Here is a 24,035-nt window from a genome sequence, read left to right as displayed (position 1 = left end):
GAGGAGAGGAGAAGAGAGGAAGAAAAGGTTAAAATGGAAAATTTAAAAAAAAAAAATTTTTTTCTTTATTTTTTGAGACACAGTCTCACTGTGTTGCCCAGGCTGGAGTGTGGTGGCACGATCTTGGCTCTCTGCAACCTCCACCTCCCAGGTTCCAGCGATTCTCATGCCTCAGCCTCTGGAGTAGCTGGGATTACAGGCATGTGCCACCAAGCCTGGTTATTTTTTGTATTTTTAGTAGAGACGGGGTTTCGCTCTGTTGGCCAGGCTAGTCTGGAACTCTTGGCCAAGTGATCCACCCATATCAGCCCCCAAAGTGCTGAGATTATAGGTGTGAGCCACCATGCCCAGCCAAGATAGTACACGCATTTTACTACAATCTTTTTTAAAAAGGCAGAACTTAATAACTGGCTTTAGAAGGCAAAAGAGGCAAGAGTATCAAGGATGATGTTTTCTGATTTTAGGAATAGGCAGATATTGGTATTAATCACAAATGATAAAAAATGGGTTACAGGGGAATGATAAGATAATGAGCCCAGTTTTAGATGTAATAAGTCTGAGCAAAACATGAGACATTCATGGAGGAGATTTTTCAGAAGACAGCTGGATAAACTAGTCTGAAGTTCAGAAGAACGGTTTGCCACAGTGCTAGAGTTTATGAATCATCAGCCCATAGATAGCAGCTGAGGCTAAGGGAGAAACAGAGCCCTTGTGCAACATCAACTTTTAATGGGTGAGCAGGGGAAGAAAATTCTGAAAGGCGACGAATTCAAGAACAGCTGGAGAAGAAGAAAGGGAAAACAAACAAAAATAAACAAACAATTATGGTCAATGAAAATTATGGAGGCAATGAAAGCTTGCTTCAAGACAGGGGTCAGGTGTCAAATGATATAGAAGAGTCAAATTAGGATAAAGGCTAAAAAGGGTCCACTGGATTTAATCACAAGATTATATTCATGAGAACAGTTAATAAATCTCTTTAGATGCTCTTCTTCAACCATAGGTGAAAAAGTAATCAAGTAATCTTGGAGTTCTCTCCTTAGCAGAGGAGATCAGTTTGAACATCAAGGAGTTGCGAGAGCAGTTTCAGGAATTAGAATCCATTTTCCAGGCTCATCTGAGATCCTAATCACTGTACTGTCATAGCCATGTATGCTAGAGCAGTAAAAGCACTTACTTTGTAACTGGGGTTAGTTTGGGCTCTGCTATACAGTGTGACCTTAGAGAAGCTTAATTTCATCGGGAAAATAAAGACTATCTTCCAGAGTTGTTATAAAAAATATATATATATGAAGGGAAAACCCCCACAAAAGTTCTTTGCAAAGAACAAACAAAGTACGAATGTCAGTTAATCAAAACCTCCAACAGGTGATCCTTACAAAGTTTTAAGCAAAAGCAGCAATCTGGGGGGGTGGGAGGCGGGGGAACCACCACTGGTTTAAAAAGAAAAAAAAAAAAGATGGTAGTCTTTGAACAGATTAATTTCCTAGCCTTCTAACCTTGAGAGCTATATCTTTTGTTAGTGTATTTGTAGCATTTGGACTTGTGTTTTCTACTGGCTGAAACCAGGATATTCATTAAGGGTCAACACAGGAGGAGTCAGAAAGAACTCTTTAATTGGAGTGGGCTAGCAGAGGAATGTGAAGTGGCCACAACGAAATGAAGAGAAGGGAGGACACTTGTTATTTTGTGGTAGAGAGACAATGAATACACAGACCCAGATGGGGAGACATAGGTTCCAGACTCAACCCCAACACTTTCTTCAAAACACTTCTTATACTCCATCTTTTCACCTATAAAATGATGGATTCATTTAGGGGCTTCATCTGTTCTCCCATTTTAGAATTATTTTCTAATTGTGTTTTTGAAACTTCATCACAAGTCAGTGGCTAGCCCTGTTACATTTATTAGTCTCAGCTGTCTTGTGAGGAAGGCATTCCTAACCCTGTTTTATCTTTTTTTTTTTTTTTTTTAAAGCAAATGATAGATTGAGGCCCAGAAAGTTTGAAAACTTATCTGATGTCACAGAGCTCTTAAGTGGCAGAATAAGGTCTGTAATCTAAGTCACTAACTCTATGACCCACGCTCTTTTCCCTGTAGGTGTATACTCATTGCTATGCATTACAACCACCATTAACTGAGTGTCCACTATGAGCCAGGCATGACACCAGAAGCTTTATAAACATTTTCACCGACTACAAACCAACCATCTGTATAGGTCATTATTCCATTTTACAGTCGAGAAAACTGAGATTCAGAAAGATCACTCAACCAAAGTTCCAAAGCTAATTAGTGAGAGAGACCAGATTTCAGCTGAGATCTGACACACTCCAGAACACATACGAGACCCCTGGGTGATGCTTGGACACTGACACCATCAGAACATTTCAGAAAACAAAAGACAAGAAGAAGATTGAGGTCTTGACTACACTCCAAAATTCTAGCAGAAAAACCTTTATGAAGCTTTTGGAAAAAGAAATGCCCTGGTCTATAAACAGCCCACTGTTATGGTGAATCTAGGTAAAGGGTATTCAAGTGTTCACTGTACTCATTATCTGTCCGAATCAGCTTGAGTTGTCATAACAAAATACCAGACTGGGTGGCTTAAGCAACAGACATTTATTTCTCATAGTTCTGGAGGGTGGAAGTCTAAGATTAGGGTGCCAGCATGGTCAGGTTCCAGTAATGACTCCCTTCCTGGCTTGCAGATGGTTACCTTCTTGCTGTGTTGTTACATAGCAGAAAGAGCTCTGGTGTCTCTTCTTCTAAGGGAACTAATCCCATCATGAAGGCTCAACCTCATGACCTCATCTAAACCTACAACGGTTCAATCTCCAATTACCATCCCACTGGGGATTAAGGGTTTCAACATACAGATTTTGGAGGGACACAAACATTCAGTTCATAATATATAGTCTATGCTTAAACATTTGAAAGTATATGGCATATTACGTTCTCTAAATTCACTCTGCCAAAATATATAAGGAGCTAGTTAAAACCATGTTATAGGATTGCTGCAAGTGTAAAAATAGGTATTTTTTGTAAAATACTGAGCTCAGGCCGGGCATGGTGGCTCACGCCTGTAATCCCAGCACTTTGGGAGGCCAAGGCGGGCGGATCACGAGGTCAGATCGAGATCATCCTGGCAAACATGGTGAAACCCTGTCTCTACTAAAAATACAAAAAAATTAGCCAGGCGTGGTGGCGGGCACCTGTAGTCCCAGCTTCTCGGGAGGCTGAGGCAGGAGAATGACGTGAACCCGGGAGGTGGCAGAGCTTGCAGTGAGCGGAAATCGCACCACTGCACTCCAGCCTAGGCAACAGAGTGAGACTCCATCTCAAAAAAAAAAAAAAAAGTACTGAGCTCAGGTTTTGGCACACAGTAAGAACTCAGTAAAGGGGCTTTCAAAGGCGGAGAGAGAGAGAGAGAGAAAGAACACTGTCAACTGGCTAGAAGACAGCTGCTTACTGGAATACATTGTACCACAAAGCTATATTTTATTTCCCATCTTCAGACTTCAAGATAATTTCAAACCAGGAGTGTTTCTGACTCCTCTGCTCCCTGCGGCCACCATCCCATTTCCTCGGAAGCAGATGACACTACAGTGGACTTGACCCCCTGTACTTTTGCCCTCCTGAGCCTACCCCAAACTGCTGGGCAGGAACAGGCTTCCAGCTCCTCAAAGGGAAGCTTTCCTAGTCCTAGAAACGAAAAAGACAATTCTCTTCTTTAATTTATCATGGGGAAGAGAGAAAGTAGCACATATTTTAAGACAGATTAGCTTACTGTAACAGAAAGCACATATACTTTGAAATCACAAAGAATTGAGTTCAAGTATTTTCTCATCCCTTAGAAGCTATATACATTAGTCAAGTCACATGACCTGAATTAAACTACCATAGTTTTTTATCTATAAAAGCTACAGCATTTATGATTAATAAGATTATAATTAATATATAGTACCTAGTATGTTCTTACCAAATGATAAGACTTTTAACATAACCATATAAATGTTTACTCTAACGTACTATATTTGGCATTTGTTTATAAATTATCTTCACTTAGATCTTCCATTTCCAGTAACACAGAAGAAAAATAACCTGAAAATCTGCCTACTGCATAATACCTAGAAAAGCTGGATGAAGTATAACAAACATCCTATGAGGCAGAGTTGAGATTTTAAGAAAGAAAAAGGAATCCCTACTACTCAAAAAATAAAGAGGAAACTAAAAATCAGGAAGTCTATGTAGTGAGCTGTTATCAGGCTGCTTTGGGGAGATTTTTTAGTCTAGGCACTCAAAGGGCTTGCTTTTTATAGCCACCAGGGGTAGGAGATAGGCTGTGGGCCCTGGAGCATCCAAGAGCTGCAACTCAAATTCCCCTGCACAAAGCTGGGACCTTGGAGGAGTCATACTGTCAGTTAAAAAAAGAAAAAAAAAACCCAAAAATACAGAGATACAACAGTCAAGGTTGGGTTAAAAAATAAAAAGTCTCCCTACAAATTTGAAACCTTGGCCTGTATGAAGTCTGAATTTATACTACTTATGTGGAGTTTATACTATCTGTGTGGTCCTAGAATCTACAGCAGGGAATTAACTTAAAACAGTTCCAGGCTCATAATATTCCTTGGTGATTAGTAGAAACAAAAAAAATCCTCCTTCCCTCTACAGGAGTACAAATAACCTTGTTTGATTCTCACAACTGTCCTATGAAATGGATAATATTTTGTCCCATTCCCAGAATTATCTAGTATGAAATAGATAATATTATCCCAGTTTATCAAAGAAATTAAGTCTGGGGAGGTTAGGGCAAGTTGTCCAAAGTCACCCAGCTATTCTTCTGACAGAGCGGGGATTTGAACCTGGTTGTTGTCCAGTCAGTCAAAACACATTACAAAGTCCTACTATGTGCCAAGCAGAGATAAAGTCTGTTCCCTTTCCAATTTTGGAAATTTGGAAAATTTGACAAAATCAATTCCCCTTCCAGATTTGCATTGCTTAATCTTGATGTAAATCAATAGATAAATGCAACTGTTCTCTTCCTTCTCTAGTTTAGCAACTTAGTAAGAATGAAGGCAGCCAGGATCAGAGCAAATAGGAAACCAAAGCTCCACAGGGTTCCCCTGGGCTCTGTCTGCCAAAGCAGTTCAGTTCCCTCTGGCAAAGGAACTTAAATTGCTGGAACACTCTGAACTGGAAAGTGGAAAAGCAACAAGCTCCATGAGCTAGTAGGGTGTAGAGTACTGCCCCATGAGTCCTGGTTACTGGAAATTAATTTTGTTAGAATAAATATACAAATAGAAATTCAAACAGAAAATATTTACTGTTAAGGTTAAGTAATAAGGACAATGAAACTATTGTGATAAACACAAACATGTGAAACAGAAACTTAGGGATAACAGTTACAGTTATATCAGGTTCAAACTCCAATATATTTCTGAATGTTAATTTGATTGCATAGCATTGAGAAAACCCTGATTTAAAAACATAAGCAGATGTAAATGGTAGCATTTAAAAAAAATTAACAGGCATTCTTAGAAGCTTAACACACTGATCATCTAACACATATTCATGTTTTATACAAATAGTTCTCAATATTTTAAAATAATCAAATCAAATGTTTATGGACTCTCTAAAACACTCTCCTGGTATTTTTGTAGAACAAAGTTTGGAAACAACCACACAACAGGTTCTCTGAGATCTTTCTACTGGACCTCAGACATATCTTCTGCATGTTCCCAAACTTTACCAAGACTTTTGGAGGTGTATGTTAGGAGGATGAGCAAGTTATTTGGTAATATCCTTAACTACTATTTCTCCAAATGAGAGCCATTCTCACACTACTCACCCGTGTAGGCCATGTTCTTAGGGTTGCCATAAGGAGCCCCAGGCTGCACGGGGCTGTAAACAGGGTTCATTGTGGAAGACTGAGGATCCTACAGAGAAAACAAAGAAAACAGCACTGATTATTGATTGTTCATTCTTCCTGACACCAGCTTCTCCTCTATAATCTTCAGTTTTCCCTGAAAGGAAAGCATCAGGGTATAGTGGAAAGAAGACTAAACAAAAAAGCTAATTTGCTTGTGCTTGGCCCTTTGCTAAATACTTTCCCCATTTTACAGATGAAAATAGTAAGGAGCAAGGAAGTAATATAACTTGCCTAATGTCAACTCAGGCATTTTGGCTCTCAGTTCAGTGTTAGTCCCACTATCCCACAGACAGCTCTGGCACTAGAGTACTATGTGGCACTGGCCATGTCACTTTCCCTGTCTGGACTTCAATGTCCTGATACAAAATGAATTAGTTTAAGATTTCTGAGGTCCTTTCTAATTCCAGTGTTGTTAGTCTAAGAGTTGGAAAAGGATATGCTTTCCATGGTTCACTAGTGGAGCCTGGTGCCTGGTGATGAGCAAACAGACTGCTGGAAGGAAAAGCAGCGTCTCATCTGCCCTTTACACCTGCAGAGGACAAGATACCAGTTACCAGCAGCTTTAAAAACAAAAAAGGGAATTTGTTGCCACTGATAATTTTAATGCAGACAAGGAAATACGGCTAGGATTTCTCTCCAAATTTATTCAAGGGAAAGAAATAAACTTAGAAATTTGTGTGCAATAAGTACCACCTGCACAAGTGCTCTGTTAATTATCTTAATGAAGCACATTCTCCATTCTGATTAATGGAAAATCTGTCATTAAGCTCTATTAGCCAGCCAATTTGTCCCACCTTGTTTAGGGAGCCTTTCCTTACTATATAGCCTGACACATTTGTAAATGTGTCTCCAAATATATTATTTACTCATCATAAAAATCAAACAGTTCCTTCCTAACTAGGTTCACAAGATAGATGGGCAATTTTTTAGGTCATTAACTTCTCTTGTATCACTTCAAAATCGGAAACAAGTCAAACGCTGAAGGCAGGCAGTGAACAGCTGGTGTGATGACACTGCTCTGCGATTAGTCTGTCTAGGGTTCCAAAATGAGATGTGGAGAAAAGGGGGGCTAACAAGGAGAAGAAGCTGGGACCAACAGATAAGCAAAAGGGAAAATGCCACTGGCCAATTTCAGAGAACAGAATGTCCTAAAATGTACCTGATGTGTAGCCCTAGCAAACTACCCCAGGGCAACGAGCTAGATAAAATTACCAACAGCCAACAAACTGAAACTAGAACAACTTGAGGATGAAAGTTAAAGGAGTGATATACATTTCAGTTAAACTTAAAGGAAAAAAATATTCTCACAGCCAGAGTTATCTAAAAATATACCCAAGTAACATACACTCTCTCTAAATAAAAGCACTCTCCTCACAGAATACTAAGACATTAAAAATGAAAAGAGATCATAGATGTTAAAATAAGTTGCAAACTGTCAAGTGACATGCAAATGTAAACAATGATGATGTGACAATGTTGCCCATGTGACAACACAGAGACTACTTGTACTCTTTCGGCTTTGGGTCTCTCTTCTACCCAACCAGTTCTTTGCCTGGTACATCAAGGTGAGGAAGACTGATAAAGTGCTGCAGTGGTGTGAATGTTTCCCCCCAGAAAGCACGTGCTGGAAGCTTAATAACCATTTTAACAGTAATTAAGAGGTGGGACTGTTAAAAGATGATTAGGCCATGAGGGATCTGCCCTGATGAATGGGTTAATGCCATTATTGCAGGAGTGGGTTTATCACGGTGGGCATGGGTTCCTTATAAAAGGATGCGTTTGGCCCCCTCTTGCTCTCTGTCACCCTCTTTTTGCCCTTCTTTCTTCTACCATGGGATGACACAGCAAGAAGGCCCTTGACAGATGCTTGTACCCTGGTATTGGACTTCCCAGCCTCCAAAACTATGAGCCAATACATTTCCATTCGTTATAAATTACCCAGTCTGTGGTATTCTGCTATAGCAGCACGAAAAGGACTAAGACAAGTGCTAAGCAGTACAACTTGCCTGTAAACATCTGAGCACTCTCCTACTGAGAAGAAACTCTGTGTTGCTGATTGGACAAAGTACAAAATTGCTTTTCATAATCAAAGAAACTCATCAGCTTTGAAACTGGTCTCCTGCTGCTCCAAAATGAGGGCCACTGCCACAGGAGGAGATCATGCCTGGGGTAGCACTCCATAATAGCATCAATTCCAGTCTCAACTAATGACTGACAGAAATGAGATCTGCCAGGGTTTCAAAATTTAGAATATGACAACCACTTCTAGGGAGCTGCTCAAGGGCAGACAGGATTCCTAGCTTCTAAAGGAAGGTTGGTCTTTTATAACAAAATCTGTACTGTTAATAGTTTCAGGGACAGGCTAAAAATGAGTAGGAAGATCATAAACTCTACAATCAGGCAGATTTAGGTTCAAATCCTGGAACTGCCACATACCACGATGCAATCACAGGGTAGTCCCTTAACTTCTGAGTCTCTGTTTCCTCTAACCGCAAAATGGGGGAAAAAACGAAAAACATACTTTGTAAAAAAATTTTTTTAAATGATAGGTTTATTAAAGTATAATTTACGTATAGTAAAATTTTACCTCTTTTAGGTATATAGTTCTATTAGCCCCTGAAAAATGTATTCAGTTGTACAAACATCACCACAATCAAGATATAAAATATTTTCATTATCCCAAAAAGTTATCTTATACATTTGTAGTTAATACCACCCCGCCTTCTTCAAAAGCCTTACGAATAAAATCCAAACTCTTTCACAGAGTATACAAGATCCTTTATGTTCTATCTGGGATGTTGCTCAGAAATCTGTGTATTTATGTTCCTAAGGAGATTCTGATGCCCAGTTTGAGGACCATGCCTTAGACTTTCTTTCTCAAATGCCACTTCTCTCATATAGGCTGTCTAGGGGAATTGAGATACAGCAGAGAACAAGAACAACAAAAATTTCTGCTTACATGCTAGTTGGGAGGAGGAAGAAAGAGAGATTTTTTTTCAAGTGAAAGATTTTTTTTCAGATGGCAATAAAAACTGTAAAGCAGGGGTTCCCAACCCTGGGGCCATGGACCAGCATCAGTCCATGGCCTGTTAGGAACCAGGCAGTACAGCAGGAGGTGAGCAGCAGGCAAGCAAGCATTACCACCTGAACTCACCTCCTGTCGGATCGGCGGTGGCATTAAATTTTCATAGGAGCGTGAATCCTACTGTGAACTGCATATATGAGGGAATCTAGATTGTGTGCTCCTTGTGAAAATCTAATGCCCCCCCTCTCTGCCCCAACCCTACACATACCCCTGGTCCATGGAACAACTGTCCCATGCCAAAAAGGTTGGGGACCGCTCCTGTAAAGAAATCCACTCAAGCTGTTTAGGGAGTGCTAAGGGCAGGTTGTTGCAATTTTAAATAAGATAATTAGAGAAAGTGTCATTGAGTGACATCTGAGCAAAGACCTGAATAAGTTGAAGGAGCAAGCCATGGAGATCTCTGGGAAGAAACTGTCTAAGTAGAGGAAACAGCAAATGCAAATGCCCCCAAAGTAGAAGCATTTTTGAGAAATAGCTTAGAGGCCAGTTCAACTGAAGTGGAGTAAATGAAGGGGAAGAATATGAAGTAAGATCAGATAGGTAATGAAGGCCAAATCATGCAGGGCCTTGTAGGCCACTATACAAACTTTGTTTTTTTCTAAATAAGATGGGAAGCCACAGGACTGTTTTACAAAGCAGAGTGAAATTATTCGTCTTCATTTTAAGAAGAGGTAGATTGTTGTACTGAGATCAGACAGCAGGAAAGCAAGAAGAGAAGCAGGGCAGTCAGGAGGTTTTAGAAACAGTTTAGATGAAAGATGATGGTGGCAGTAGCAGTGGTGGTGGTGGTAGAAACTAGTCGTGTTTTTTATATATTTTGAAGATCAAGATGATAGGAATTGCTAACGGATTTAATATAAGGTATGAGAGGAAGAAAGACATCAAGAATGATGCCAAGGCTTGAGAAACTGGAATAATAAAAATGCCATTTACTGGTGAAAACTATGAGAGGAGTAGGTTTTGGGTGAAGAACAGAAATCTGGATTTGGACTTAGATTGGAGATGCCTAAGAATTTTGCTTAGAACAATGTTTGATACACAATAAACACCCTATAGAAGGTTAACCATTAGCACTACCATAAACATTACCTCTTTGGGGGTTCTGTGGAGGTTAAAAAAAGGAAAAAAGAAAATAAATAAATACTACCCCTACTACCAGCAGCTACCAATTACTGAACACCTACCATGTGACAGGTACTGTGCTAAGGACTTATTAAGTCCCTATAAGTCTTATAATACTTGCAAAATAAGTGTTATTTTTATTATATTACAGATAAGTAAACTGAAGTTAAAAAAAAAAAATGAAATGACTAGCCCAAGATCTCATAACTAAGAAGTGAGGAAAAGCCCATTTCAAAGCCAAATCTGTTTGATTTCAATGTCCAAGCTACTTTCACTATACTAGATGAGGCTCCCAGGCTCTCCAGTCACCTACCCCAGTACTAGGTTCGCCTCTGGAACAGTAGGCCTCAAACCCTTGTTCAACTCAAGAGCCTAAGTGCTCTGCTTGGACCCTAACAGATCCCAACATGGAGGCAGTTCATATCTACCACAGTACCTGGCACCTGCTGGGTCACTGCTGGGCACCATGGGCAGTTATAACTGTACGATATGGCCTTATGTGATTACCTCTCTGGTTGCAACTTCTACTACTATCTTTTTGTTTTCTTCACTTCAATCACAATGACTTCCTTGTCGTTCCCTAAGACACCATGCATGCTTGTGCCTCTTGGTCTTTGCACTTGCTTTTTCCCCACACCTATGATGCCCTTTTCCCCAGGTATCCAAATGGCACAGTTCCTTACTTCATTCAGGTCTCTGCTCCAATGTCACCTTATCAGAAATGCCTTTTTTAACCAACTTATCTCAAATAGGTCCTCCACGTGCTGTTATTCTCTGTTCTCTCATACTTTCTAACCTCCCCCTCTTTTTTGAGGGGGGGAACAGAGTCTTTCTCTGTTGCCCAGGCTGGAGTACAGTGACGCAATCTCGGCTCACTGCAACCTCTGCCTCCCAGGTTCAAGCAATTCTCCTGTGTCAGTCTCCCAAGTAGCTGGGATTACTGGTACCTGCCACCAAGCCCAACTAATTTTTGTATTTTTAGTAGAGACGGGGTTTCACCATGTTGGCCAGGCTGGTCTCAAACTCCTGACCTCAAGTGATCCACCCACCTCGGCCTCCCAAAGTGCTGGGATTACAAACATGGGCCACTGCGCCTGGCTTACTTTTCTTATTTATACCTATTTTCGTCTGTTTTGTGCTGCTATAACAGAATACCTGAGACTAGGTAATTAACAATGAACAGAAATTTATTTCTCACAGTTCTGGAGCATGGGAAGTCCAAGATCAAGGGGGACAGCATCTGGCAAGGGACTTCTTGCTACATCATCCCATGGCAGAAAATGGAAGGGCAAGAGAGAGAATCTATTCCTGAAAGTTTTTTAAAAAATGATTTTTTAAAAAAGAGATGGGGGTCTTACTATGTTGTTCAGGCTGGACTGCAATGTCTATTCACAGGCACAGTTATGGCACACTACAGCTTCAAACTGCTGGGCTCAAGTGATCCTCCTGCCCTAGTCTCCCAAGTAGCTCCCTGAAAGCTGGCTCCTCAAAAGCCTGTTTAAAAAGACATTAAGCCCACCTCTGAGGACGGGGTCCCCAGAACCAAAGTACCTCTTAAAGGCCCCACCTCCCAATACTGTTACGTGGGCAATTAAATTTCAGCGTAAGTTTTAGACAATCAAACCACTACAATACCTATTACTGTCTGACCTATTTTCTTGTTTATTCTTTCCCCCATCAGAGTAAGATACATGAGAATGAGATTCGATTTATCTTGTATCTCCAGTGCACAGAATATTACTGGCACAAAACAGGCACTAAATGCATACTAGTTGAATGAACAATGTGCTTTCATGCTTCTCCAAAATAAAACTGTGAAAAAAACTTCAAGATGTTTGGCATTTCTTGGCATATCCCAGTCAACTTCTTGGCTCCCTATCTCTCCAGCAGCTGCTTCCAATGCCCAGAGAAGCCTCTACTAGGAGCTCATCTTGGGCAAAAAAAGCAATGGTAAGGCCCAGCAGTTGCATGGTATGCGAGAGAGAAAAGAGAGGTGCTAAAGATTCCTCCTGGTGAAGCTGATTTTTCACTTCTAGACTCCTACCCACTGTTCTGCAAATGGCTTCCTGCTACCCTTAAAAACATCTGAACTATTTCTTTCAAAATAACAAAATCTATGACCATTAAATGACAAGCAAAAAAGTCCAGAGATTAAAGTAATATTTGTACAACATGTTGCAGTGTTTAAAATTAGTGTTTTAGTCTGCAAACTACTACTACATTTTGCAAACTAAAATGATAAAATTCTTTGAAATTCTACCATTTGAAAAATGGTAAAATGGTAAATTTTTCAAGTAATTTTACCACTTACGCAGTGCTTTAGAGTTTACAATGAGATTTTAATCATTATCTCACTTGGTCCCTTGAAGTAAGCAATGCAAAGATTATTAATTTCATTTGAGAGACCAAGAAACTAAAGCTTAAAGGTTTAATGCATTCTGGGATAGATACTGTTGGGAAAGGAAAAAGATTGTGTTTGCCTAAAAGAGGCTATGGTCTAGCTAGGAAAGTTTAAAAGTTAAATAAAAATTAAAATGCCAAAAGTAATAGAAGGAGGTGGAACTTCTGGAACAAAGTGCTTAGCAAACCCTTTCCCCCAAAAGCAAAAATAAAATGAGACGAAATGGTAAAAAACAACCATTTTGGGCCAAAGTATGAAACGTCTATTCAAGAAAAACTTCTGAACCACATTAAGAACAGTGAAAGTCCGTGGCATTTTACCCTGGGGCTGCCCCTATCTCAATCCCCAGCTCCACAGGGGGCCTGCTACTAAGGCAGGCTAGACCAGGCTACAAGGACTACTGCTACCAGAGTGGGCTGATTTAATTTGAAACTGAGCACAGAAAATCCTATGCCCAGAGTCATTGTCAAAAACAATAGTGAGGCAATTTGGGGAACAGCAGCAAATAATCCAGGAAGGCCACTACTGCAGCTACTCTGAGGTCATAATACTAATTGGTGCAGGCAACAGACCTGCAGATAAGCCAGAATTTTTAAAGGGAGTTCTGGGGAACACAACAACCATAGTGGGTCTTGATAAACTTTCACAGGATCCCTAGCAGTCTGTAGAGAGGGCCTTCTCTATCTACTGATTCTGGGAGAATTTAAGGCCTTGAACATAAAACTAAAAGTTAGAGCATAATTGTAAATAGCCTGAATTTTAAATGCATTCCCTAAACCACATACAGATCCACTGGTAAAGGGTGGAAACTTTCCTGTCCTACATGTAAGCAGAACTCCTGATCAAACATTGGATGGCCACTAATCTGTGCCAACCCAGGGGTGACCTTTAGGAAGCCAAGTTTAAAAATTAAAACAGTAATTAAAAAAATATGGCCAGAGACATCAGAAATCACACTGCAAAGGAGACAGACTCTACAGAAGAGTCTGAGCAAGTCACTAAACAAAAAATCCCAGCAACAACCTCCTGGTGGTGGGGCGGGCGTGGGGTGGGTGGGTGGGTGGAATCTGAATCAAGAGTTGCTACAATGTATTATCTAAAATATGTAGTTTCCAACAATATGGACAAAATCATGAAACATGCAAAGAAACAATAAAGTATGCCCCATCTGTGGGGGAAAAAAATAGGTAACAATAAATTTTGTTCTTGCAGGGGTCTAGATATTGGAATCAGCAGATAAATATTTCAAAGCAGCTATTAAAAATGTTAAAAAAAAATAAAGAAAACCACACTTAAAGAATTAAAAGAAAGTATAACTTATCAAATAGAGAATATCAATAAAAAATATAAAAATAGAAAGAGCCAAATGGAAATTGTATTCTGAAATGAATCATTCAAGAGAGGCTCAGAAGCAAACATGAGCTGGCAGAAGAATCATTGAACTTGAAGACATAGCAATAGAAATTATACAATCTGAAAAACAAAAAGAAAACAATGAAGAAAAATAAACTGTGAGAAACTAGCAAGCAAAACAAAATAGAAGCATGAGAGTCCCAGAAAGAGGAGAGAAAGAAAATTAGGTGGCAAAAATGGGAACACTATGCCATTAAAAAAAAAAAAAAAAACCAAAATCATGTTCTCTGCAGTAACATGGATGCAGCTGGAGGTCATTATCCTAAGCAAATTAACCCAGGAACACAAAACCAAATACCACATATTCTCACTTATAAGTGGGAGCTAAACATTTGAGTACACATAGACGTGATGATGAGAACAATAGCCATTAGGACTTACTTGAGCAGGGAAGGTTGAAGGAGGGTGAAAGTCAAAAAAAAAAAAACTGTCAGGTACTATGCTCGCTACCTGGGTGATGAAATCATTTGTACACCAAATCCCAGTGACACACAATTTATCCACGTAACAAATCTGCACGTTACCCCTGAACCTAAAATAAAAGTCAAGGGGGAAGAAAAAGAAATTATACAGCAAATTGAAAAAAAAAAAAAAGAAGACATAATGTCCAAAAACTTCCCAAATTTGATTAAGACAACAACAACAACACATATTAAACTACACATCCAAGAAATATCATCAACTTCAAGTTGGATAAACACAAAAAGATCCATAACCGGACACAATATGGTAAAACTCCTAAAAGTCAAAGAGAAAATTTCAAAAGTGGCAAGAGAAAACAACTCATAAGATAAATGGGAATAACAATAAGATTAACAGCTGACTGGAGGCCAGAAGACAGGAGGTTGGTATATTCGATGTGCTGAAAAAATAAACAAAAAAACCTGTCAACCAAGAATTCGAAATCCAGCAAAACTATCCTTTGAAACTGAAGTCAAAATAAACACATTCCCAGATAAATAATTGAGACAATTCATTGCCAGCAACCTGCCTTTCAAAAAATACTAAAGAAATACTAAGTATTTATGACTGAAAGGAGTGATACTAGACAGTAATTCAAGTCCACACACAAAAATAAAGAGTACCAGGAAAGCTGATATGTAGAGAGAGAAATATATATATTAAAAAAAGTATAAATATTTTTCGTGTTAACTGGCTTAAAAGACAATTGCATAAAACAATTAACTATAAAACTGAATTGCTGGCCTTATGATATATAAAGATATCATTTACAAAAAAACAAGAGTCCAAAGCAAGGAAGTATGGGAATGCTGCTATACTGGAGCAACATTTCTACATTTTACTGAATTACATTAATTTGCATCTGAACTAGACTGTAACAAATGCAATAAGTTATAATAAATTAAGATGCATATTTAATCCCCAAAGCAACCAGTGAGAAAATAAATTAAAAATTTTTAAATATCAACAATATCAATAAAAAGGAACAAACTACTGATACATGTCACAACATGGATTAACCTTGAAAATATTATGCTAAGTGGAAGAAGCCAGGGCAAAAGAACACATATTGCATGATTCCATTTGTATGAAATGTTCAGAAAAGACAAATCTGTACAGGCAAACAGTAGATTTTTGATCATCTGGGACTCAGAGTAGGAATGGCGATTGACTGCAGATAGAAGTAAGATATTTCTTTGGTGTGAAAAAAAGGTCTAAAATGATTTTTGGTAGTTATAAAATTCTGTAAATTTACTAAAAAGCACTGTATACTTAAAAAAAACACTGTATACTTAAAATGAGTACATTTATCATATATAAATTATAACCTCAATAAAGCTACTAAAAATACAAGTTGGTGATTCAATAAATAGTTACAAATTTTTAATAAGCTAAAAGAGATTAAGTCATTTACTTCAGCACCCTCACTTTATATAAACTGATAACTTGCTGTGCCAGGCCATGCATAAAGTATTACAGATTCAGGGGTAAGAAGGCACAATTTCTGTCCCTGGGGTATTTATATGGGGGAAACAGCCTTGGAATTAATAGCAATATAGTACTGTTGTTATACTGAAAGCTAGAATTTAAAGAAAAAAACAACTATAGTGGGGTGATAGGGGAGCAGGTGGGCAGTGCTGTGACTGCCACTAGATGGCAACATGCTCAGTTAAAGGATTCTATTTCCCAGCTTCCCCAGGAATAGTTAGGTGTGGCTGATTAGTCTTGCTCATGATACTCTGTAGAACTTCTGAGAGGGCTGCTTAAAGGGAACTGTGTTACCTGGGGAAGGTGTCTTTCCTCTCCCCTTACTGTTTCCTGCTATCTAGAATTAGGACATGATGATTATAGCTCAGCAGCCTTCTTTTCCATGAAGTGACCTTGAGAATGGAGGTCTTAAACTGAGAAAGTTAGAAACAACCTCGATTTCATGGAACAATCATTTCAGCTCTGCTATATATACCTCTGTTCTTCTTTTACATGAGAAAATAAAACTATATTTTAAAACCACTATTATTTTTTATTACTGTTATATGTAGCTGAACTTAATCCTATTTAATTGGTAGGATAATACAGGTTTCAAAAAAATGTGTCATTTGATCTGTGTTTTAAAGGATGACAGGAATTCTAGAGAGAGAGGAAGAAAGGCCATTTGTGAAATTACACCGTGAGAGGGCAAGAAAACATTCAGAAAATATCAAGTAATTTTGGAAGGTTGGAGCATACAATCTGCGGGAAAACACAGCAGGGATTTTATTCCTGTCCCCATTTCTCAACTGGGTCCACTTAGCTCTTAGAAAAGATCTCAGAAAGGCAGACTGTGCATGGCTACAGGTAATTTTATGATCCCAGAGCTCTCTAGAAGTCTGTGTTATAAATACTCCGTGCAACTGTAATTTGCTTGCCCAATTCTTTTCTTCTTGCTACATTTTAAGCACCCTGAGATCAACAAACTATCTCTTTTATTTACTACTGAATTCCTGGAAAAGGGCCTGATATTAAAGCAAGGTGCTCAATAAACATTTGTTGACTAGATGAATGAATGAATGAATGAATGGATGAATAAAAAGAAACAGTTGACTGGAATTCGACAGCTTAATTTTACTTTAGAAATAATTTCTTCTTACCAAACAACTTTAAGAAAACTCCATTTCAGTGTTTTTTTTTCCTTAATTCTATCAGTATGATACATAAGAAAGCCATTTTTATAGTAGCTGTCTGAGTCTTTATATTGCCTGCCAAATATAATCAGACAACATATTAGATTTCTACATTTTATAATACTGTATATAATATTTCATCTCAGAAAATGTTTCAATTTAAAAATGAAATGGAGGAGAACCCTGATTTCTAGGAATCTGCCACAGAATCTCAATATCTGAAAGGCTTCCACAGTTACCAGAAAGATCTTTCATGCAAAAGCTCAACACCCAGCTTTGTGCATGCCTGTAAATGAGATGCTTGTCTGCAAAATGTCACATTTCAACCACCAGAGCATTCAGCCCATTAAAATAGCTTTAAGAAAATGGCTTTTCAGCTAATCAAAACCACAACAAAATTACCTCTAAAGCAAATGCTTACAAATAATAGAAAATTTCTCTCTCTCTCTCTTTTTTTTTAAGAACAAACAAATTTCAGAGAACACCTCCCTAAATAAAGAACCTAACTAATTCACTACACCACACAAGTACTCGGACCTTACTACATGCCAATTCTCTGACCTTAAAAGAACTCATCTTTTAGTGGGGAAATAGTTGTATTTAAGATTGACTGTAATACAAGGTGCTGCATTAGAACAAAGTGCTTGAAACAGAAAGAGGATGTCATTTTTCTTGGTATAAGGGTTGAGAAAAGCTTTCACAGTATAGCACTTTTATAGCTTATAAAGAGGCTGCAAGAGTTAACAATGCCCATGACCATTTTACAAACAAACAAACAAACAAAAACAAACAGAAGTTAAGTGATTTGTTCAAGGTCCCATAGACAGTGGGATGCCAGAAACTCAAACCTAGCCACAGTTAACAGCTGTGAGGCCTCAGATAACTTAATCTCAGTTTCCTCTTCTGTGTAGTGGGAAATACTAGTGGTATCAATATTCCAAGATTGCTGGAAAAATTAAATGAAATAATTTATGTTCTTCCTGAGCACATGCAAACACAATAAATTGTAGTTTTTATCATTATTTTGCCTAGAGAAACATCCTCATCACATGCAACTGTCAACAACCAAGACCTACAGTGTCCATAGGGACCCAAGACACTGGACTGTCCCTTTCCCAGGTATAGGACTTTAGAAGGGTAATTACAGAGCCTCAAACAAGTAAAGACAGTGTTCATTTCACCTTGAGGCTATCTGCTACAGGAAGACAATTACCTCCTTCTCTATAAAACTGAAATACTAGCTGGGCGCAGTGGCTCACGCCTGTAATCCCAGCACTTTGGGAGGCTGAGGCAGGCGGATCACGAGGTCAGGAGATTGAGACCATCCTGGCTAACACGGTGAAACTCCGTCTCTACTAAAAACTTCAAAAAAAAAAAAATTAGCTGGGCACTGTGGGGGGGGGCCTGTAGTCTCAGCTACTCGGGAGGCTGAGGCAGGAGAATGGCGTGAACCCGGGCGGCGGAGCTTGCAGTGAGCTGAGATCGCGCCAGTGCACTCCAGCCTGGGCGACAGAGCGAGACTCCGTCTCAAAAGAAAAAAAAAAACAGAAATACTACCACTTAATATAAAGAATTGCTATGAAGATGTTATGGAGGATAAAAGTAATGCTATGGAGAATAACAAAGTAATATAATCATATCTGTGTTCTAGAATAATATTTCATGGGAAGATGAAGGATGGGTTAGCAAAGGAGAAACAGAAAGTCTTAAAGCAGCTACCCAGGTTAAGGAAATTAAGGTCTGAACTAGAAAGGAGAGCTAAAACGGAAAAGAAGGAAAGAACATAGGAAAATATTTTCCAGTCAGAACCGACAGAATTTGAAAATTCTCTGTACACAGGGCTTGATGAGAGGAAAGTCAGAGGTTTCTGAGGTAAGCATTCAAGGATGGTGTTCATTTTGAAGAAGTAGAGACAAGGATGTCCAACAGACAACTGGGAATTTGGAAATACTGATTTGGGAGATGATGGCTGCTGTGAACTAATTACCCACCAACCATTATTTTTATTAGCTTAGAGGTTCGCAGAAGAGTCCAGCAAGAGTATAAAGGTAGTAAGGAATGAACATTGTATGGAAGAAGTATAATAGCACAAGAGAATATTCTGTCAGATGTAATAATTCAGAGCCAAACAGGGCTCTCAGAAAGAATGTCTTTTGAACCTTCTCAGTCATTAAAGAAGCAAGCCTGCTTCGTTCCCAATGTGCTTCCTTGCTGCTTCCTTCCTTCCTCCTTATCTTCAGTCAATAAACCTTTACTGGGTCTTTATCTTATGCCAGGACCAGCATCAGCACTGAGGATACAGAGTAAGTTATATACTATAACTGTTATGGTATATGCCCTTAAGGACCTTGGTGCTACCAGAAAAGAAAAACATGTAAAGAGTCAAATAAAAACACCAACATGCTACAGTAGAAATGAGTACAGTGGTCTAAAGAACCTAACTCCAAGCATCCCTTCTCCATGATGTCTTCCTTGAATAAGATTATCAGCTAATAGAGCTTTAAAGATGTTAACATCTTTTAATTTTCACAGCAACTTTATGTATGATCCCCATTTTACGGATGTATAAGTTGAATAACCCAGCCTATGATGAACACTCTCCTCTGAGCTTTCACAGTCCTTACAAATTTTATATCACATAGTACTCTGTATCATCAGGTTTTCTTAAATAACCATAATTTATTCATATCCTTTTCTTCCCCAGGGTACAGCACAGGACCAACTACACACTACAGGTATTCAGTATTTGATGATTGTATTAGTCAGGGTTCTCTAGAGGGGCAGAACTTATAGGATAGATAAATATATAAAGGGGAATTTATTAAGTAGTATTAACCCACAGGATCCTAAGATTCCACAAGAGGCCGTCTGCAAGCTGGGAAACAAGGAAGCCAGTCCAAGGAGTCTGATGTTCAAGGACAGGAAGCATCCACCACAGGAAAAAGATGTAGGCTGGGATAAGTCAGTCTGGCCTTTTCACATTTTTCTGCCTGCTTTATATTCGCTGGTAGCTGATTAGATGGTGCCCACCCAGATCATGGGTGGGTCTGCCTTCCCCAGCCCACTGACTAAAATGTTAATCTCCTTTGGCAACATCCTCACAGACACACCCAAGATCAATACTTTGCATCCTTCAATCCAATCAAGTTGACAATATTAACCACCACTTTTATTTTAACAACCATCATGTTGTTAAATATACATAACACATCTAAAGGACTGTTTTAAAGTCATTCCATTGACCAAGTTTTTACATGAGATCCTAAAAAGCAGTAATTTCTTACTAATTCATTCGGCAAATCCTTAAGTACTAGATCTGAGCTAATCACTGGTACTAGATCTAGGAGAAACAAATAAATCACACACAGACCCTGCCATCAGGTTTACTATGGCACCCACTAACGTCATCTGTTGTTTAAAATGAGTTCTACTTCCTTCAGACATTAGAACCAGAGATACACATGTGTCTTTTGAATATTCAAACACTTACTAGGAATAAATTATCAGCTGAAAGAATAAATGAACGAATCATAGACAATCTGAACCTTGGACCAGGCCTTGCTTGGTCTGGTCACTGGAAAGCTGAGCATTCTTAGCAATGAGCAAAAACTTCTAGTACTAAATTTACCCTGGCTTCATTTACTATATTATCCTATTTCCCCTTCACTGTTAATCTGTTTGTTTTTCATCCTATTTTATTACGTGCATTTTAAAATTCATTCCCTTTAGGAAAAAACCATAGGTGTACACAATGTAATCAATCAACCTGAAGATGGTATAATAAGTCTCCTACTTTGTCCAGATGCCCTGCTGAAGGTTTGGAGTCAAATCAGGCCCAATGTGCAAGCCAGCAGCAAAGTCAGTAGCTACTACTACCTAAGTTTAATAAAAAGGGTCTCTGCTGGAGGAACTGTGCTGCTTCAGAGCAGCCAGGGAATTCTATTCTTCAAAGCCCACCCTCTTCAAGTTTTCAGCCCCCACATTTATAAATAGGGAAGTTTTGGAACTAGACCATGGAGGACTACATGTGTATCTCTATCCCTGACCTACCAATACCTTAGAATCAGCTTCTTATTTATTCTTATCTACCTACTATACAAATGTAAAGTTTGGGGGGAAAGGGCTCATTACTGGTAATGCAATATGGGTATGGTTGACTCAGTTTAGACAAGCAGTCCTGTAAGCACTGAATACTGAAAACACTGGGGTTTTTTGCTTGTTTTGTTGTTAACATATACATAACACAAAATTGACTACTCATTTTAAAGTGTACAGTTTTGAGGCATTAAACACATTCACATTGCCACGCAACCATCACCCCCATCCATCTCCAGAACTTTTCATCTTTATGAACTAAACCGGACTCTTCATACCCATTAAACACTAACTCCCCATTCTCCTCTTCCTACCTAGTCCCTGACACCACCATTCTACATTCTGTCTCTAAATTTAACTATTCTAAGAACCTAATTTAAGATGAATCATACAATATTTGTCCTTTTCTGACTGGCTTACTTCATTTAGCATGACATCTTCAAGGTTCATCCATGTTAAAGCATGAAAATGCTGGTTTTTAATAACATTCCAGACTTCTCATTTCAGACAAAGATAATCACAAACTGTAAGTCTGACCATCATTTATTAGCTTTTAGAGATAACATTAAAAGCTCACTGTAGAATTTTTCCCCTCCTGTGCCACTGAGATTTCCAGATTGATTTATAATCTGGAACAAGTATTTCTAAACAGATCATTTAGATGGAGCATCCTGCTACTTGGAAAATAAGTTCTAACGTGTTCATAAGGAAGCAAAATGGCCCTCAATAAAAAGGACAATGTGGTATCAATGTTTGAATAAAGATTAATGCCTAGCATAAGCTACTCATCTGTTTTGATATCCCTAGACATATTTTCTTGCAGGCGAACAAGTGTGCATCTGTCTGGTTTTCAGAATATATGTACAAATATTTCTTATTATAAGTAGTATGTTTTCAGTATTAATAAATTTATATCATCCACACTGATGAGCCATGGATTATTTTTTTAACCAGCAAGACCAATGTGAATAAAATATGAATCTTACTAAAAACAAACAGAAAAGACCTCTTCCTTCTCAGTTGGGGATATCATTTTTTGTTTGCTTTTTTCCTTTTTTCCAACTCTTATCTTCCAGACTTTAATCCTATATGGCTCTGTACATTCCATGTTCCAACTCTCATCACTCTCCCCTCTTCATCTCCTGATCTTTTTCCACTATATTCTCTGGAACTCAAGGTTAGTAAAATCCTCTACAACTTCAACCTCTCCTAAGAATGTCCTCTGCTCTAAGTGAAATCTGGCTGTCTCACATAATAATGCTTTCCTGTGCAGCACTTACAAGTAAGGGCTGATTTTCTCTCACTTCTCACCTTCCCCTGGGCCTTGAACCTCACTGTTGCTTCCAGAGCCTTCTCCATAAAAACATTCAGTTCTGAATCTCATATCATCAGATTCAACATCACCCCTCTTTGTAGCCATTTACTACTTCCAAGTAACTTTCCTCTTATGCCTTAAAGATTGTGGCTCCTACTTCACTGTCATTCTCTCCAATATATTCTTATCATTCCTGGTAATTTCAATAACTACATAAATAATGATTATAATGCACTGCCCTCTCAGTTATTCGACCTCTCCTCCACTGACCTTGACCTCAGCCTCTCATTTCCATGGTTATAATCCTTGAACGTGTTATTACTAATGACTGAAAGCTTTTTTCTCTAATCTTAATTTCAAATATCTCATTTGCCAAACACCATCTCTTATCTTTCTAGTTTGCTCACTATAGTACCCCAATTCTAACAATCCCTCAACCTATGAGGACATTCAATCTACTAATTCTAACTATATTTCATTGTCCATCATCCTCCTCATACCCTCACCTCTCTTCTAACCCTGGCTATCCTAAATTCCTTGGTCAATTTTGTAATACTCATTCCCTTGCCCCTCTATCACTTGTATTGACACTAGTTTGGTTAAACCACAACCCTGGTTAAATTCAGTCACCATCTACTCTCTGCCAACACTGGTACAGGTCTTGGGAGCAGGAAAATACACAATTATGCTTACTAAAGTTAAAATGTAACTTTAAACTCATGATCACTATTTTCATGTGGGTCCTTTTTTTTTTTTTTTGAGATGAAGTCTCACTCTGCTGCCCAGGCTGGAGTGTAGTGGCACGATCTCAGCTCACCGCAACCTCTGCCTCCCGGGTTCAAGCAATTCTGCCTCAGCCTCCCAAGTAGCTGGGATTACCAGTGCCTGGGACTACCGGTGCCTGCCACCGTACATGGCTAATGTTTGTATTTTTAGTAGAGACAGGGTTTCACCATGTTGGCCAGGCTGGTCTTGAACTCCTGACCTCAGGCAATCTGCCCACCTCAGCCTCCCAAAGTGCTGGGATTACAGGTGCGAGCCACCGTGCCCAGTCTCATGTTGGTTCTAAATGAAATCTGACAATCATTCTATATTTGCCTCATCCATCCTATACTATTTCATGCTTTCTTTGCTCCTAATCTCACTCTCAACTAGTGATTTTGCTTATTTGTCCAAAGAAAATTAATCATCCAGAAGAGAGCTTTCATGAGCTCCCACATTTACCTACCAAACTGCACCTGTACCCACATACTCTTAACTTCTCTCCTATCACCATAGATGAACACTCCACATCCAACCTTCCAGTGGTACACTAGATTCCATTCCCTCACCAAACAAAAGACACTACTTCAAGTCATTTCACCCCTCTTTCTTGAGCATTATTAGGACTTCATTTCTCTGCAGGATTATTCATATAAACATACTGTTACTTGTCTCACCTAAAAATAAATACATAAAATAAACAAAAAGTTCTTTCTTGATTCCATCTAACACACCAGCTATCTTTTTTTTTTTTTTTTTTGAGACGGAGTCTTGCTTTGTTACCTGGGCTG

The 24,035-nt window shown here is 38.8% G+C and overlaps 1 protein-coding gene across 3 annotated transcripts in view; it reads right to left on the bottom strand.

Moving 5' to 3' along the window:
- FAM168A (family with sequence similarity 168, member A) overlaps window positions 1–24,035 on the bottom strand; it is a 195,254-nt gene that overhangs the window by 60,066 nt on the left and 111,153 nt on the right. For all 3 annotated transcript variants that reach the window (XM_011996211.1, XM_011996212.1, XM_011996213.1), the window contains exon 2: window positions 5,849–5,936. In XM_011996211.1, the coding sequence (XP_011851601.1) occupies window positions 5,849–5,918 (70 nt within the window). In that variant the 5' untranslated portion in view covers window positions 5,919–5,936. The remainder of the gene's footprint in view (window positions 1–5,848; window positions 5,937–24,035) is intronic.

Source organism: Mandrillus leucophaeus, unplaced genomic scaffold, assembly GCF_000951045.1.
Source record: "Mandrillus leucophaeus isolate KB7577 unplaced genomic scaffold, Mleu.le_1.0 Scaffold504, whole genome shotgun sequence".
Classification (NCBI taxonomy): domain Eukaryota; kingdom Metazoa; phylum Chordata; class Mammalia; order Primates; family Cercopithecidae; genus Mandrillus; species Mandrillus leucophaeus.
This window is presented reverse-complemented; position numbering and strand designations above follow the sequence as displayed.